General features: G+C 36.8%; 2 protein-coding genes across 3 annotated transcripts; one reads left to right on the top strand and one right to left on the bottom strand.

Moving 5' to 3' along the window:
• Positions 1–1100: 1100 nt before the first annotated feature.
• Positions 1101–3584, bottom strand: LOC101861511 (histidine N-acetyltransferase). 2 transcript variants are annotated; one of them, XM_035970207.1, is made up of 3 exons: positions 3351–3584; positions 2732–2942; positions 1101–1407 (listed from the first exon to the last, which is right to left on the bottom strand). In XM_035970207.1, the coding sequence occupies exons 2-3, from the start codon at positions 2897–2899 to the stop codon at positions 1144–1146; spliced, it is 432 nt and encodes a 143-aa protein (XP_035826100.1). In that variant the 5' UTR covers positions 2900–2942; positions 3351–3584; the 3' UTR covers positions 1101–1143. The 2 variants fall into 2 exon arrangements, with proteins under 2 accessions (XP_035826100.1, XP_005100122.2); XM_005100065.3 differs by having other exon boundaries at positions 2732–2903.
• Positions 3585–5639: 2055 nt separating this feature from the next.
• On the top strand, positions 5640–10107 carry LOC101861287. The gene is made up of 4 exons (XM_005100064.2): positions 5640–5734; positions 6792–6963; positions 8624–8863; positions 9385–10107. Exons 2-4 carry the CDS (start codon positions 6796–6798, stop codon positions 9967–9969), a joined length of 993 nt encoding a protein of 330 aa, XP_005100121.1. The 5' UTR covers positions 5640–5734; positions 6792–6795; the 3' UTR covers positions 9970–10107.
• Positions 10108–16138: the final 6031 nt, after the last annotated feature.

Genomic DNA, 16138 nt, shown 5'->3' with positions numbered 1-16138 from the left:
AATTCAACGGCCTGACACCGTAAGAAATGACATACTTTGAGAGCAAACAGAGCAACTAAAAATATAGAAATCTATAGAAATCAGAACGGTGCAGTTATGGAAATGAATCTGAAAACAAATGTTGGCCAATAAGCCTTCGGATGGAATGCCTAGGTAAAAAAACGAAAGAAAAGGTTACAAGTATCCTATGAACGATTCTTTTGTGCCTACAATGGATGAGAAACAGTTGAGCAGAGATGAGGACTATAGTATAGTTAAGCTAAAAAATACATGGGTAGCTCTTGGCGGTGACCTATAAACAGGAACGCTTCAGAAACGTGAGAGAGTTTGAAGCTTAGACAGTCAGTGGTACAAGACCCTGTTAGTTCTGTATTCCAAGAGGATGGTTCCTACCACAAGACCGACAAATACCACTCTTTACAACGCCATAGGTTTTGCGGCTAAAAAAATTTGTTCCTAAAGAAAATTGTCCTGTCTTCAGACTTACAGAAACAAGTATTTCAGTTTCAAATTACAGGGTGTCTTATCTTTACACAGTACAATAGAAAACGAAAGGCCTTTTGATTGTTGTTCACTACACATTTGAGTTTCACTAAAAGTTTCAAAAGAAATATGCGTCGGAATGTGGTAGAATCAGGCACTTGTCAGTTTCTGGGTATATGAGGTTATTGATGCATGTATAATCTTAAAGCCTGTTCATTTGCCATGCTTTCAGTGAAAAAATATCCATTTATGTTGAATACGAGTCAAAATATTTGCGATTGAAGGCCAGGGTCGCCTGGTTTCAGAAGTGAAATGAGCGAGAAAATGGCCTCCAAAGTTTGGTAATTTCCATAGCTTGAGAGTCACTGGAAACAGAAAATTGACATTCCGTGTGCCTTTAATAAATGTTTTTCAATAAAAACCACACAAAAAATGGGTTTTTAAGTGGATCTAAAAGGTGTTGAGCCAAAAGAGAAATTGAGAAAAAAAATTGCCCAATGGTAGAAAAATTGCCAAATTTCTTTGATTTCCCAATTTTGACGAGAGCCTGATTTCACCACGCTGCCTAACATATATTACACATAATAATACGTACTTTTCTGATGAAAGTGAGACTCTTTGGTTTGGAAAAAAGCTTTTGTTGTGTAAAGTTACATTTCATCATTGATGTTGAGAAGTCCTTACCACGTGTACAATCAGCTCGAATCCTTTCTTCTCGGTGAATCCCTTACTGACTCTCTCTGCAACTTTTTTCTCACATGCCATCACCTCCCACTTGACTGTTCCTAGTTTTGTCACTTCAGCCTCAATGGTGTCACTCAACTTGGAGAAAATACCTTGACCTTTATATCCGTCCTTGACTCTTCCTGCTCTCTTATCCACTGTTTGTCTGTTGTCCACCAGTTCTCCCAAGTAGAATGCGACCTAATATGAGGTGATATATATATATATATATATATATATATATATATATATATATATATATATATATATATATATATATATATATTAGGAATCGAAAAGATATGATTAAATTTGTAAAGATTTCACAATAATGATTTAGTAAGCTGGTGTGCTTGTCAGTTTGAGACTTCAGATTTATACGGAAATAATGGCCCCTATGTCTGAAAAAAAAAATGCTACCTTTATTTATGTATCCTAAGTGGAGCTAGAACGGACACAAAGTCCAAGCAGATTGACGGAGGCAAACGATGATAATACTCTAACATGATATGTTATGAAGATTAAGATTGAAAATGAAGTTGTCAGAATTTGAACAAAAAAATAAGCTTTCTTCCCCGACTACAGTCCAACATAATTTGTAAGGGGTGATTTGCCCAAACACCAAAATCGAAGAAAGTAAAATATCAACGGAATAACGACTAACGTTTTGGCAACAAGATGAAAAAATGATAGTTGTCCAAATAAAATTAGAAAATCATGTGTAAAAATGGACCACATGATCAGTCTGAGCCAGTCAGTTTCATCTTTTGCCTTGTTGTTGAAAGTAAAGAATGTGTACTCTCAGAGGCAAATGCCATTGCTCTTATTCAATGTTCATGAACTAGAGAGTGACAGGGTGACCATTTTTAACAGGCATACAGAAAAATTAAAAGATTATAGTCGTGGCTAAAATTGTAACGACCGACCACCCAATTTAATCAAAAACAGTAGGAGGATACAGAAAAAAGATACTTTCAGCTTTTTATGGTACAATTAGGCTTGCATAGAATTAGTCGTGTAGATAAACATATAAAAAGCTAAACCAAACTTTGGGTTAAAGCATAATACTTTTTTGGTTTTTACCACAAGCCATACAAAAAAATAAGCGCTGGTTACTGGCACCAAGGCTTCAAAACTTGCAGCAGACAACTAAATGCACATCTTACCAGCCTTCAAAACCATTATTATGCTAAGCACATTCTCATCACCAAGTCAACATATTATTATCAGGCTTTACAATTTCCAACCCTCACTATGGGCAGTTTAGTTAAGTAAATTGATTGTCAAGTACACAACATGATGTAACAGAGGGCATATCAACGGTGTCCTATTTTGTTAAATTTAACTTGTTTTATCCTTTTTGTTATTAACCCCCCCCCCCCCCCATATTTTTGTGTTTGCTGGTTCACTCCGTATTTTATTTATTTTTGTTTTGTTTTGTTTAAGTCCCTATACTATTTTTTTATCAGTAGATGGCAGGAAATGCAGCAGCTCAAATCACCCAAATCAAAAGTAATGAACTCACCACTTCTCCGTCAACCTCTGCCACAAAGCACAGAAAGTCTGGGTCTTGAAGAAACTCTGTGTACTTTGCAGGTAAGTAGTCCCTGCCCCAGTAAACGTCCCCAATTCCTTCCACAACAGAGGAGTAATCTGTCATACGCGCTGGCCGGATCACCACTTCCGAGGTCATTTTGCTGACGAATTGTAAAAAAACAAAAACAACCACTCTGTATCTGAAAAAAGAAGGACTAATTCCTTTCAATTCACCAAAAAAAATAAGATTTTACTTATGCTTTTGTGACGGCCATACTTCAAAAATATAAAATGGCTATGCAGTTGAAGGGTGTTAGTGGTAAGTCAGTACTACAAATGATTATTAATGTTCCTGAGCTATAACTATTATCATTACTACAAAGACCTTATTCATGTAAATTACATACTTTTATTTACTTTTCATCCTATATGGTGTTAGGCGTCGAGAGGAAACGCAGTTTTCTATGGCAGGTAAACCTTAGGAACAGAGGTAGCCTACTACAATGTTGTGTACTTATTAACATTTCGATCAAGATCTATTAATTTTCTAGCTGCTTAAGACAGATGTTGTACATGCTCTTACTTTATGCACGGAAACAACAACTTACCATCAGGATTGTACAGTCGTTAGTAGTTCACTCGAGCTCTGTCTGATGTGTCTGATGTGTGCACAGGAAAACAGCACGTGAGGACACAAAACAATCGTGTTGAAAAAGTCACAGGGACTCGAAGAAGGCCAAGGTACGCTGATTGTGTTTGGAAAGCGGCCAAGGCACACTCGTTCCACAAAAAGAAATAATATGTGTAATAATAATGTGTGGCATAGTGGTGAAGTCAGACGTTCGTCAAAATAATGAAATTGAAGAAAACGGCATTTTTCTTTTCCTATGGCAATTTTTATCGAGTTTTTAGTTTTTGGCTCAGTACTTTTTGAGTCCATTTAAAAACAATTTGGGGTGTGACTTTTACTTGAAAACGTCGATTAAAGACACAAATAGGTAAATTTACAGTTTTCAAGGACTCTCAAGCTTTAGAAGTCACCAAACTTTGGCGGCTATTTTCTCGCTAAATTTACCTTTGAAACCGGGCGACCCCTACTTACATCAATCGTGAATATCTCGTCTTGTATTCAAAATAGATTGATATTTTTTTACTTGAAAGGAAGAAAAATAAACAAATTTTAAGGTGGTACCAATAACTCCATGTGCCTCAAAATTGACAAGCGCCTGATTCCACCATGCTGCCTCAGTGTGGGATAGTGGTGTAATCAGACGCTCGTCAAATTGGTGAAAGTAAAGAAACCGACAATTTTCAGCTTTTTGTGTGATTTTTATCCTTTTTGTTTCCGTGTCACATGCACTTGTCCATTTTAATACGCAATTCTGTGTGGATTTTACAGAAACACGTTCACCAGACGTGCAAAAATATAAATATGCAGTTTTTAAAAACACCCAAGCTTTGCAAGTCACCAAACTCTGGCGGCTATTTACTCGTTATCTGTGCCTGTGACATCAGATGCCCCCTCACTCACCTCCCCTCCTCCCTATCTCTCTTACTCACAAATACATGAACTTTGTACAACAGACATATCATCATTTTCATCCAAAGCAAGACAAAAGAACAAACAAATACAATTTTAAAGATAACGCAAGTAACTCCATATGACTGTAAAAAAAAAGATTTAAAAACCTCACTAAACAACCAACCCCCCCCCCCACCCCCCCAAAAACCCCAAAACAACAACAACAAAAACAACAAAAAACACCCCCAAAAAACAAAAAAACAAACCAACTGATCATCACCTAATTCTAACGCAATCCCGACAAATTTTTATCTTATTCGTTTAGAGTTCTCATGAGTTTTCCTGAAGTCACTTTGACATATGCCTAGTGTTATCTCAGTTAATTTAGAGCAATAGGAAAAAAACATCGTCATATTTTCCTGAAAGAAAAAGAAAACCTTACTTGTTATGGCTATTACTATTAATAGAATGAAGAAAAGGGCAATTTCGTTCCCCAAGGATAGGCATTTAGGGCCTGCACGACCAAAACTGAGTCGATGGTGTCGTGAAACAGCTACTCAAACAAAAGTTTCCCAAGAATTTCACTTTACTGTAATAGGCCCTTAGCTAAACTTTTAAAACTGGAATATTGTATTACATCAAAACAAATCTATGAAATACATCCATCTGATCGGACGACACTGTATCGACTGTAGGCTAGCCAAATCTATTTTAGGGATGTAGATTTCCAGCACTGTAGCAGGAAACCTTGCCTTCTCATTCTTTTCCGCGCATACATATGTTCATCTGTTAGTACTGTTATTATTTTGATTTATTTAGGATAACTTACCCTCTCTCCCACCCCCGCCCATCCGATCCCCATCATTGATTTTAGAAACATCAAGGGATCTTTAGCGTGCCCAACTTGCAAACGGGACTTCCGAGATGTTGTGCCTTTATCCAAGAATTCAATATATTTGATTTTACCTACCCTAAGATCAGGGCTGTGGCTAATAAGGAGAAGTAAGAATAAGTCAGGATAAGGGGAAAGAAGGATTAGTAGAGAGGAGGCCAGGGCGTACGCACGGAGGGGAAACATGGTGGAAAGAAAGGCAGATAACAGAACAGGACTAAAGAACTAGAAAGAAGGAGATAATTAAAGAGAAGAAAATGTTTCAATAGCTGGCAGGTTTCGACCCCTGGACCTTTCAACTGAGAGACGAACACCGTACCTTTTGACCATGATAGATCAAGAGATAACAAGTAACATTTATATTTTTATAAACGTTTCATTACCTATTTTGGCCCTGGTGTTGATAATGCTGCAGGCATAACGTGACCTGAGTGTCAAAGTACAAAAAACATACCACGACCGACTCCGAGCCTTGGACGTTTTAATAAAAACCAACAGTTCTTATTTGTCAGCTCGTGCTGTTCTCCTGTGCACACAGCAGACGAAGTTAAAGAGCTGACGATTGCACATGTGAGAAGGTAAGTAATTGTTTCCATACAATTATCAGGTACATAATACGGACAGAAACAGCTAGATCTTTATAATAAGTGACAGCGACTGAACAACTTTTATATAAGTTTTTACTTGAAAGAATTTGATCACTGTACAGAAGATGATGAGTTTCGGGCGTTACTTAGAACTGGGTTGTGTTGGCGTACTTTTGTTTGATTATAGTGGAGCGTCATAACTGTATAATAAGTGACAGTGACTGTACAACGCTTTATATACATTTTTACTTGAATTTGATCGTTGTACAGAAGATGATGAGTTTCGGGCATTACTAAGAACTGGGATGTGTTGGCGTACTCTTGTTTGATGATAATGGAGCGTCATCACTATATTGTGCTCTACGTTCTCTACCCAGCGGTTCATTTGGACCGGGCTGATTTTAGGAAGTACTAGAAATTGCCAAAGCAACTGCGTAAATAATATTGTAGTTTCCTCTATAGTGGGTTTCCTCGACAGAACAGTCGCTAAAGAAAAGTCCGTTTACTGTTGCTAACGTGATGCTATGTCTAACCATTGTACTGGAAAACCATATATTTTTGTAAGATTGTGAAAATACAAGTTCCTGGCTACATCCATCTTTAAGTAACCGGAGGAAAAGGTGAACTCTTGGTTAGTCTTACAGAAACAATTAGCATGGTCTTATGCGATAGTTGGGCATACTTTTGTCTAAACGAAACAAATATCAAGCTACACATCGTTGCAATCAAACCCATTCATGTTTTTCTTCGCTAGAGATAGTGTAAGAAATGTTGTCTACGTCTACTATTTAGTAGATTTACTAGATCTAATCTGAAACGACTATTTCAAATATATTTTTTTTATTAGAGAATTTGCAGAGATGGACATTTAAGTAGCACATGTTTTCTTTGTAACTGATTGGTAGAAGTCATTTTTTGTTGTTTAGAGTTTTTTTCTCCATTTTTAATTTTTCTTTTTTTTTTAAGGTATTTATTGTTTCTTCTATTTTAACCCACATTTTTTGGTTCTCTTTTTAGACGCAAACTCATCAATTCTTACATTTTTCAGCAATATGACGTCCGAAGTGGTGATCCGGCCGGCACGTATGTCAGATTACTCCGCCGTAGTGGATGGAATTGGGGATGTTTACTGGGGCAGGGACCACTTACCTGCAAAGTATTCAGAGTTTGTTCAAGACCCAGACTTTCTCTCCTTTGTGGCAGAGGCTGACGGAGAAGTGGTCAGTTCGTGAATTTGAGATGTTCCTTCTTACTGTTTTTAAATTTTTTAAATGATTTCTTTTTAACAAAAAGATCATGGAATAAAACGAACAAAAACATGCACAATAAGAGCTCATTCAAACACGTTATCTATGATTGATCTATCGTGAAATATATTTCAATTATTCGATGTGCACTAGTCAATGTTTTTGTCTGTTTAGGTAAGTCAGCACCCAGGGAAAGGGGTTGAGTGAAAAGAAGGGGGGGGGGGGTGCTACGTCAATCCTTTACATTTTCACCTTAAGATATCAACGTCTATTATGTAACGATTTCTTCTTTGTCGTCACACTCAAAAGACCAGACTTTGATTCCCAAAAGATAGAGAATCTCAATGATTTTAAGTCTCTCTGCTTGAAATTTGTGTCCATCGCGGCGCTGCTTTTGCAGAGTTGAAACGTAAAGGTAGAACGTTATAGCTATTCATTTGGCGTTACATTTGTTTTTGTGACACGCTTTTTTTCGTGGTGGGGGTGGAGAGGGGGGGGGTGAAATGGTGATCAAGGACGGAGAAGTCAAACTCAGGGCCTACGGGTAACATCGTTCTGGATTAACGTTGTGTCAATGGGAAATTTACTCTACATGAAAATTCATCATTTCACCCTAGAGCGAATAGGTACCCGGTTATAGACAGCGAAAGATAATGTCAGTAGGTCAGCGTAATAGAAGACTTAGTCGGCGTGTTCCAATTTATATTTCTCGGGAAGCCGATTACGTTCCTTAGTTTCTACGGTCTGCTAAGTATTATTTGTTGTAAGTAGCATAAACAATACTGTAAAGAGTCAATATAACATAAGATAAGATAAGATATTATAACTTTATTGCCCTGAGGTAATTTTATCATTGCTGTACAGTACCATAAAACGTCGTCATGCAGTTATGCGTTGCGTTACAAAAGAGAAGAGTTCTCTCCCTCTCAACTTTACAGGGGTAGGTCTGAGGTGACGACCGGCTTCCTCACTTCTGGGGAATACCAAGACCGGAAAATAAAGGAAGCCTCGAACATTCTACAAACAATATAGGAGGCGCAAAGTGCGAACAACAAGCTTATTAAAATATAACGGTCTTATACTTTATTTGTATGCATTTATATATTTGTAAAAAGTTATCCACACCTCATACTACCACCCTTCATTTTAATATTGCAAACAAGTTAGCCTTGCAAGCAATATCCGTGGGGGGAAAGGGGGGGGGTAAACATGGGGTTGCATTATTGTCTTACAGGACAGGAAATAATGGCGTATATTCGTTGGGATGTGCAAAGACATTGCAGGTTACACCTTATGTTTACCCGAGCAAATAGGTGCATTAATGGAAATACTAAGTGCAAAGACAATAAGCTGACTATATTATTATTGTTACAGACAACCTTTTTAAAAAAGTAATAATTGTAATGAATCTATATGAATGTATTAAGGGAAACAATCAATAGTTTATGTTGATTGATAATACATTCCCCTTGGATTGTCCAGAGGTCAATTTCCTCTTCCTGTAACGTGAGTTGAGTGGTAAAAACGTCTGTCTTGTTCTGTTATCAAGTCTGTGTATAATAAAACGTATCTGAAATCATCCATGTCTTAAATCATTTAGTACAATATTGTTCTATGTCACCACGTATTTTAGATCGGATTCTACGTGGGAGAACTCGTGGACAACAAACAAACGCTACATAAAAGAGCAGGAAGGATCAAGGACGAGTATAAAGGTCAAGGTATTTTTACCAAGTTGAGTGATGCCATCGACACAGAAGCGGCAAAACTAAGTACAGCAAAACGCGAGGTGATGGCGTGTTCGAAACAGACTGCCGAGAGAATCAGTAAGGGATACGCTCAGAAGAAAGGATTGGAGCAGATTGTGCACATGGTAAGAACTTTTTTAATCAGTAATATTATACTTTACTCTCCGTTGAGGTCTATTTTTCTAAAAAAATTGTGCCGTGTCACTGTTGACTGCAAACACATTGTGTTGTAATTTTGAGAAATGCCAGTTTGTAAAAATCCACAGATTTTGCAGCTCTTTGGTTTTTCATAATGGAAACAGTCCTGTTGCCAGACTGACAGAAACCAATATTTCAAATTCTAATTATATTTTGTTTCTTTGCTCTGTATAATAAACAATCTTTTTACCCTGCATTATGAGATGATATAGTGCTCATTTACGTATTAGTAAAGATTTTTTTAAAAATCGCATTGAAGTTATATAGAAAAAAATGGCTTGATCAAAAACAGAAAGAATATCCTTGTTTCTGATAGAGGTATAACTGTAGTAAAAAGCCATGCGAGTGTAAATGCAGCCACTTTGTTACTTACTAACTCTGTAAGACTGATTATTAATAAAGGTTTCAATTACAATTATTTATCATTGTTTGCTTTACATCCCTCCAGAAATTGTACTATACGATTCTCGTTAAAAGCGATGTTCCAAAAGCGGACCCTTCAACTTTTCAAAACGTCCACGAGCTGACGCTCAAGGACATGGAAGAACTGTTCGATGACGAGGTCGCGTGGAACAGACTCATACGCCAAGGCCGATTATGCGTTCATTATGTGCCTTTGCGCAGGGTCAAGGAGAACATACGGCATGTCATCAACCACAGAACGAAAACCTTCATGTCTTTTGGATCTTCAGGTGTCAAGGACGCTGGTGTCCCCGCAGAAAGTCACGTCCAAAATGCCTCCTTACTCTCGACAATACATTATTTCCCAGTAAGTTTGGGTCTAGCCTTTTATTCTGACTTTTATGGCTCAGACTTCACAGATTTGGAATCCCATCTGCAGATGCATATTCATCACTTAAATGAAGCCAAAAAAACGAGAATAGGCTGGGTCATCAATGTTCCCTTCGATCTTGATTCTGATGTCAGGGAAAGACTGAAAGATGTTCTGTCCGCGTATGGAATACCTCTCACACAGGACCCTAATGTAACGGATGTATTGATGTTTGAAGCAACGTCACAGACGTTTAAATGAAAAGAAGGTAATGAACACTGACCTGTTAGTTCTTCCCCATTTAACCATAGTTATTTGACAGCATCTACTAGGCACATACTTAAAAACACATACATACATACATACACAAACACATGCACACACACGTACCCTCACACAAACACTCACACACAAACACACAAACTCACATATACACATTGACACAAAAACATACATAATATTATACACAGGTACACAAAAACACTCATAAACACAAATGCACATATTCACAAAAACACACATGCACACAAACACACAGGTATATATATATATATATATATATATATATATATATATATATATATATATATATATATATATATATATATATATATGTGTGTGTGTGTTATATATATATATATATATATATATATATATATACAAAACAGCAGAAAAAACCGAGATATTCGATAAAAGTTCACCCCACTCGGGAATCCAATTGGTCGCTTTTAATGACAAGCGGGCTAACCCAAATTTCGGGGGGTTCCAGAAATCTGTACTTACACCAAAAGTGGGCATTGTCTTACCTATAGAAGAAGTTTGATTTCGTTGGTGTGAATATTTGTTTAGTTATAGAGAAAACTCTCCTTGTTTTTTAATGAAGTTGAACAAGGGGCAACAACTTTACGTTCGATTTTCTCAAAACAGCATTTTTCGAGATAGCCCACTTGTCTTTAAAAGCGACCTAACCTAATCATAACAATAATTTACCGACGGAAATAAATCTCAATAAATGATAATAACGTCCATGTAGTTCAAACCAGGACATTTTAGACCAATTAGTAGTTACATAACTAGGAGGTGCCATGTTGTAACCATAATAATTATAATAATTGGTGCGTTAATATATTATAGCCTTTTTGTTCTTTTTGGATATTGCGAGTTCTTATGTCAAAGCGTGGCAAATTACTGTGTACAGGTTACTGTCTGTTCTATCTTCAGCTGTTCACTGTGTGCTTGATTATTTTGCAATTTCATTTTTGTACCCTTGCAAATACATCGTATTTATACTTGCCATCGCCTCCAGGGACCAAGTGACCTTATGTCAGGTTATAAATGCCAAGATAAAATAATATTCTAGTACACGAATTGCAGCTTATATTATCTCTAATGTCAGCGCTTTAAATAGTTTGTATATATCCTTAGATGAAACATTAGGTAGGTGGTTGGCGGGAGATGTGGTGTGGTTTTATTTTATTTCCTTCTTATCTACTCGTAACTGAACAAGAAACAATTGAAATCACGGATTCATACAAATATCTTGGTCTTACAATCGACAACAGATTTAAATGGCAAAACCACGTAAACAATATCGTTGAGAAGGTAAATCAGAGGCTATACTTTCTGAGGAAATGTAGGTCTTTCAATCAGAATCCATCCATCTTTCAGATATTCTACACCATCACCATAGAAACTTTGATACATTTTTGTATCACTTGCTAGGGTAGCAATTTGAGAAGGCAGCACATTATAAAAAGAAACAAGTTGATAAGAAAGGCATCAAGAACAATTGGTAGAGACATAAGTAACTTTGAATATCTGCACAAGACAAACGTTGTAAAAAAGGCAGAAATAATGCTTAGTGACCATAGCCGCCCACTGACATTGGAATTTCAACTATCGACCCGTAGTAAACGATACAGTTCCAAAAAAGCAAGAACAGACAGATATAGAAATTCATTCGTACCAACTGCAGTGAGGTCACTGAACACACAGTGCTACTTATGAAACAAATGAAACACAGGCAGACAGAGAGAGAGAGAGAGAGAGAGAGAGAGAGAGAGAGAGAGAGAGAGAGAGAGAGAGAGAGAGAGAGAGAGAGAGAGAGAGAGAGAGAATGTTTTACGAAGCGGGTTGACCAGCACGTGAGACATGTGGCCTATTTACAAGGGCTAATGTCCTGTCTTGTTGTGCTTTTGCGTGAGTACACCTTTAGGTCCAACTTTAGTAACGTCTACTGCTATTGTTAAAGACTAAGACATATTTCTTCCTGGGAGATGAATAAAGATTGTCATTGTCATTATCATTTATTTGTCTGTCCGCGTTCTTTATTCGTAAGTTACCCTCTATTTTCACCATTAATTGTTAGCACATAGATGACCTAATTGTGAAACGAGAGTCGTCAAACTCTTACTGAAACTAAACTAAAAAGCAACCATTAAAAGGTTCAAATACCAACAGAACACAGTTGCTAAATTGTATGGCTTTAGAACGAAAATCAATCTAAGCTGTTTGTAATATCGACTTTTCATTAATTTGCTGTTATTGATATTGAACGTACTAATTGTTCAAATGTAGTTAGCTGGGGGGCGGGGGGAGGGTTAGTGCAACTGATTTATTAAGACTATAAACTAATTAACTAAGGCTCGTAAATGTATAGGGTTTTTTAAAAACTTTATTAGTTCATGCCTTTGTCTATGATTTTTCTATGTGTAAATGTGTTTGCTTTTTACTTAATTATATATTGATTTGTTGATTAAACAATTGGTTATAATATTCTATTATGTATGCATTTCTATTTATTCACGTTTATTATTTGTTTGTTTATTTGTTTGTTTGCTTGTTTGTTTGTTTGTTTGTTTGTTTTGATTCCCTTATATCGAGAGTTTAAGAACGCGTTACTGAAATTAAGGACTGCTTCTACCAACATTAAAACGATAAGAAAAAATGTCATGGCTTCTACCGGTCATGTCAAGATCACTTTCTGTTGTGTATCTTTTCTCATTGACATAGTTCTGTTTGGGTCAAGCTGGAGGAATGAATTGTCTGACACACTGACGCAAACAAGATAACGATAGTAATACTAATAATGATGATGATAATAATATTAATAATCCTGCACAATACATATTTTTTCTTCCAGGGTTCTCATGAGGACATTCTGGTGGCATTTGGATGCAATTTTGTCAACACTTTTACTGATTTTCGTAATGCTACAGTTGCACCATTCTCTTCTCTTGAAAATGGACGTCAATGAAAATGGAAGAGCTATTATAATTCGAACGCAATATTGAAGGAATAGTTTGATAAAGGGTGAATAAGAAGTAGATTATGATTGTGTAAAAAATAGAATGAGTGAAATGTGTAGAAAAAATGTTTGATAAGTAAAATTGTTTTCTTCTCCTTTTATTTCACCTCAGTATCAAAAGACAGAATTTATTATATAATCTTCTTTTCAGGCCCTTGGCTTTAATGTTTAAAATTTGATTATTGATCCCAGAAACTTGCTTCCAAATTCCACCAGAACGGCCATTACTGTGTCTGTAGCACCGTCTTGGCCTACTATAACATACCAAAGTCCACACACTTTAACTAAACATTATTAGATGTTCAGCAGTGGTAGATCTTGCCCCGACCCTGTGACCGTCAACTTGGGCTAGGTGAACGTTGGGGTTTCTTCGCCACTCTTTGGCGGCTGTGGTCTGGTGGTTAGGCTACCGGAGTCGTAATCGGGAGGTTACGGGTTCGGGGATTCGAGCCTCAGCTCGGTACGACGTTGTGTCCTTGGAAAAGGCACTTTATACGAAATTCCTATTTGGCTCTGTCATTTCGGAGATGGACGTTAAACTCGGAGGCCCCGCCTCTTAAATAGCCTAATAATATTGATAGGGGCGTTAAACCCATATCATTTCACCATTTTTTTCACTCTTTATACATATTATTTTTCTCAGTGCTGAAGTTTATTAAATTCTCGACTGAAGGCTTTTCACAACAGGACAGAGGACTCAGTATTTGACAATAGCAATATTCTTACCACAGATGTTGACTTCCAGACAAATGAACGTTGTTTTCTAAAGTATATGTACTTTTATTTGTTCTGTCACATGATACTTACACACAATAGTTTGTTCAGTGTGCTATGAGGATGAATTCGGAACTGTTTTCGACAGTTTGTTCCAGCATGCTTGCTATTATGAAACTGTAAACTATATTAAGATTAGGGATGGGGTTCAGCAACAAAAAAGGGTAAAGGGAGAGGGGTGGTGGGAGGTGGGGGCTGTTACTTGGATCCTTTTGCTTTTACAGGTCAAGATGTCACTGCCGTTGGGTAATGGATAAACCCTTCACCCTTATGCACTGATGACCAGACTTCATATCTGAACCGGAGAAGATATAATTTAATCAAATATATCGGCCTGTTGCGATGCTTTGAATTTCCAGCATCCATGCTTAAAGTGACCCGCCTTCTGTTTAATCTAATGTGTGTCCATGTGGGCACATACTATACTGTGCACTAACATGCATTCTTCTTCTTCTTCTTCTTCTTCTTCTTCTTCTTCTTCTTCTTCTTCTTCTTTTCACAACAAAAGGTGATGTTCACCTGTCTGGGAAAGTTTATTTTTTGTAAGAGTTTTTCGACACTTGCAACACAGTAAGGTCTTATAAATGCCGAAGATTAGAGGTTTTACAAGAGAATAACAAACACAAAAAAGAAGGAGGGGAGATAAAGGAGACATATGTTTCATAGGGAAGCAAAAGCAGACCAAACCAGAGCACCCGCCAACCATCCACTGACTGGGAGAAGACTTGACATTTTTAATGTTGGTCGAAGTAGTCCTTAATTTCGTTAATGTTTCATTAACTCTTGATAGAGGGAAACCAAAACAAACAAACAAACAAACAAGCAAGTGAACAATAAATTAGTAAACACATGAATAAATAAAAATGCACACATGATATATTAACGTAATCAATTATTTAATTAATAAATCAGTATATAACCAAGTAAATAAAAACCAAACACATTTACACACAAAAAATCATAGACAAATGCATGAACGAATTTTGTTTAAAAATACACATTGCATAATTTACAAACCCTAGTAAAACAGTTTATAGCCTTAATTGATCAGTAACACTAACCCCTCCCTAGTTAACTACACTCCAACAATTAGTACGTTCGACGTCAATGACAGCAAATTAAAGAAAAGTCGAATATTACTGACCGTTTCGATTTCTTTTCGTTCTAAAGCCAAACATTTTGGCAATTACCTTCTGTTGGAATTTAAACCTCCGAATGGTTGCTTTTTTAGTTTACTTTTAATGACATTTTTACGACAAGAGTTTCACAATTAGGTCATCTTAGTGCTGACAATTAGAGGTGAAAATAGAGGGTAACTTACGAAAAAAGAATGTCGACGGACAATGACGATAGGTGTTTGATATAAAGGAAAAGAAAAACAAACCACACGGCATCTACCGCCAACCACCCACATATAAATGCTGCATCAAAGAATTTTTATTACATATTTATTGCGTGGACAAGAGATTTAAGCTGCAATTCATGTACTAGAATATTTTACCTGGGTATTAATTATAACCTGACCCAGTCCTTGGAGCCGAAGGTAAGAACAAAAACAATGCACAGAAATGAAACTGTAAACTAAACAAGAAGACCTGAAAATAGAACGGGCAGTAAGCTATACACAGTAATAATATACCAGGGTGTGACAAAACAACACACAATTCTATTTAAAAAGCACAGAATGACTATACCTATATTTACGTAAGCATGATTATTAGTATTTATTGTGGTTACAAACCACACATCTGCTCTGAATTACCACATGGACGTTATTATCATGTATTGAGATTATTTCTATCGGAATATTATTGTGTGGTGCGGTGATTAGGTCTTTCGCCGTCGCAATTGGCAGACCTTAATACTTAATTCGATTACTGAGTGGGGTGAATTTGTATCCTTTATCTCCGTATTTCTGCTGGGAAGTAGTACCTCCCTAGCCGGAATTGGACCTGTTTAATGCAGCGTCAAAGCTCACCTATTTTTTAATAATCTAGATTGTGCAGAAAAGGGTGTAAAAAATGTAAAAACACCTACATCTACATTAAAAATGAGATTTTTCTTGAGTCAAAGCTCACAACTCACGACCTTGGCCCTTGGCCACTCGGGAAACAAGACATGGCAACATCAGTCGCTATTGCGTCTACAAGGAATCCGTATGTCTTTCAGGTTCATGATCTTCACTGTGCCAAATGGTTAACAAATTGCAGTACCAGTCAGAAAACAACCATAGGCAAGAATACTGCAATACTTTTTGCCTCCATGGCATAGTTGCATGAAACACCATGCTATACTTAGTTGTAACAAAATGCCCCAAGGAACATTGTGTGGTGTGAAGCAGTTTCTGCA

This window comes from Aplysia californica, unplaced genomic scaffold, assembly GCF_000002075.1.
Source record: "Aplysia californica isolate F4 #8 unplaced genomic scaffold, AplCal3.0 scaffold00234, whole genome shotgun sequence".
Taxonomy (NCBI): domain Eukaryota; kingdom Metazoa; phylum Mollusca; class Gastropoda; order Aplysiida; family Aplysiidae; genus Aplysia; species Aplysia californica.
The sequence above is the reverse complement of the archived record's forward strand: the minus strand, read 5'-3'. Positions and strand labels throughout refer to the sequence as shown.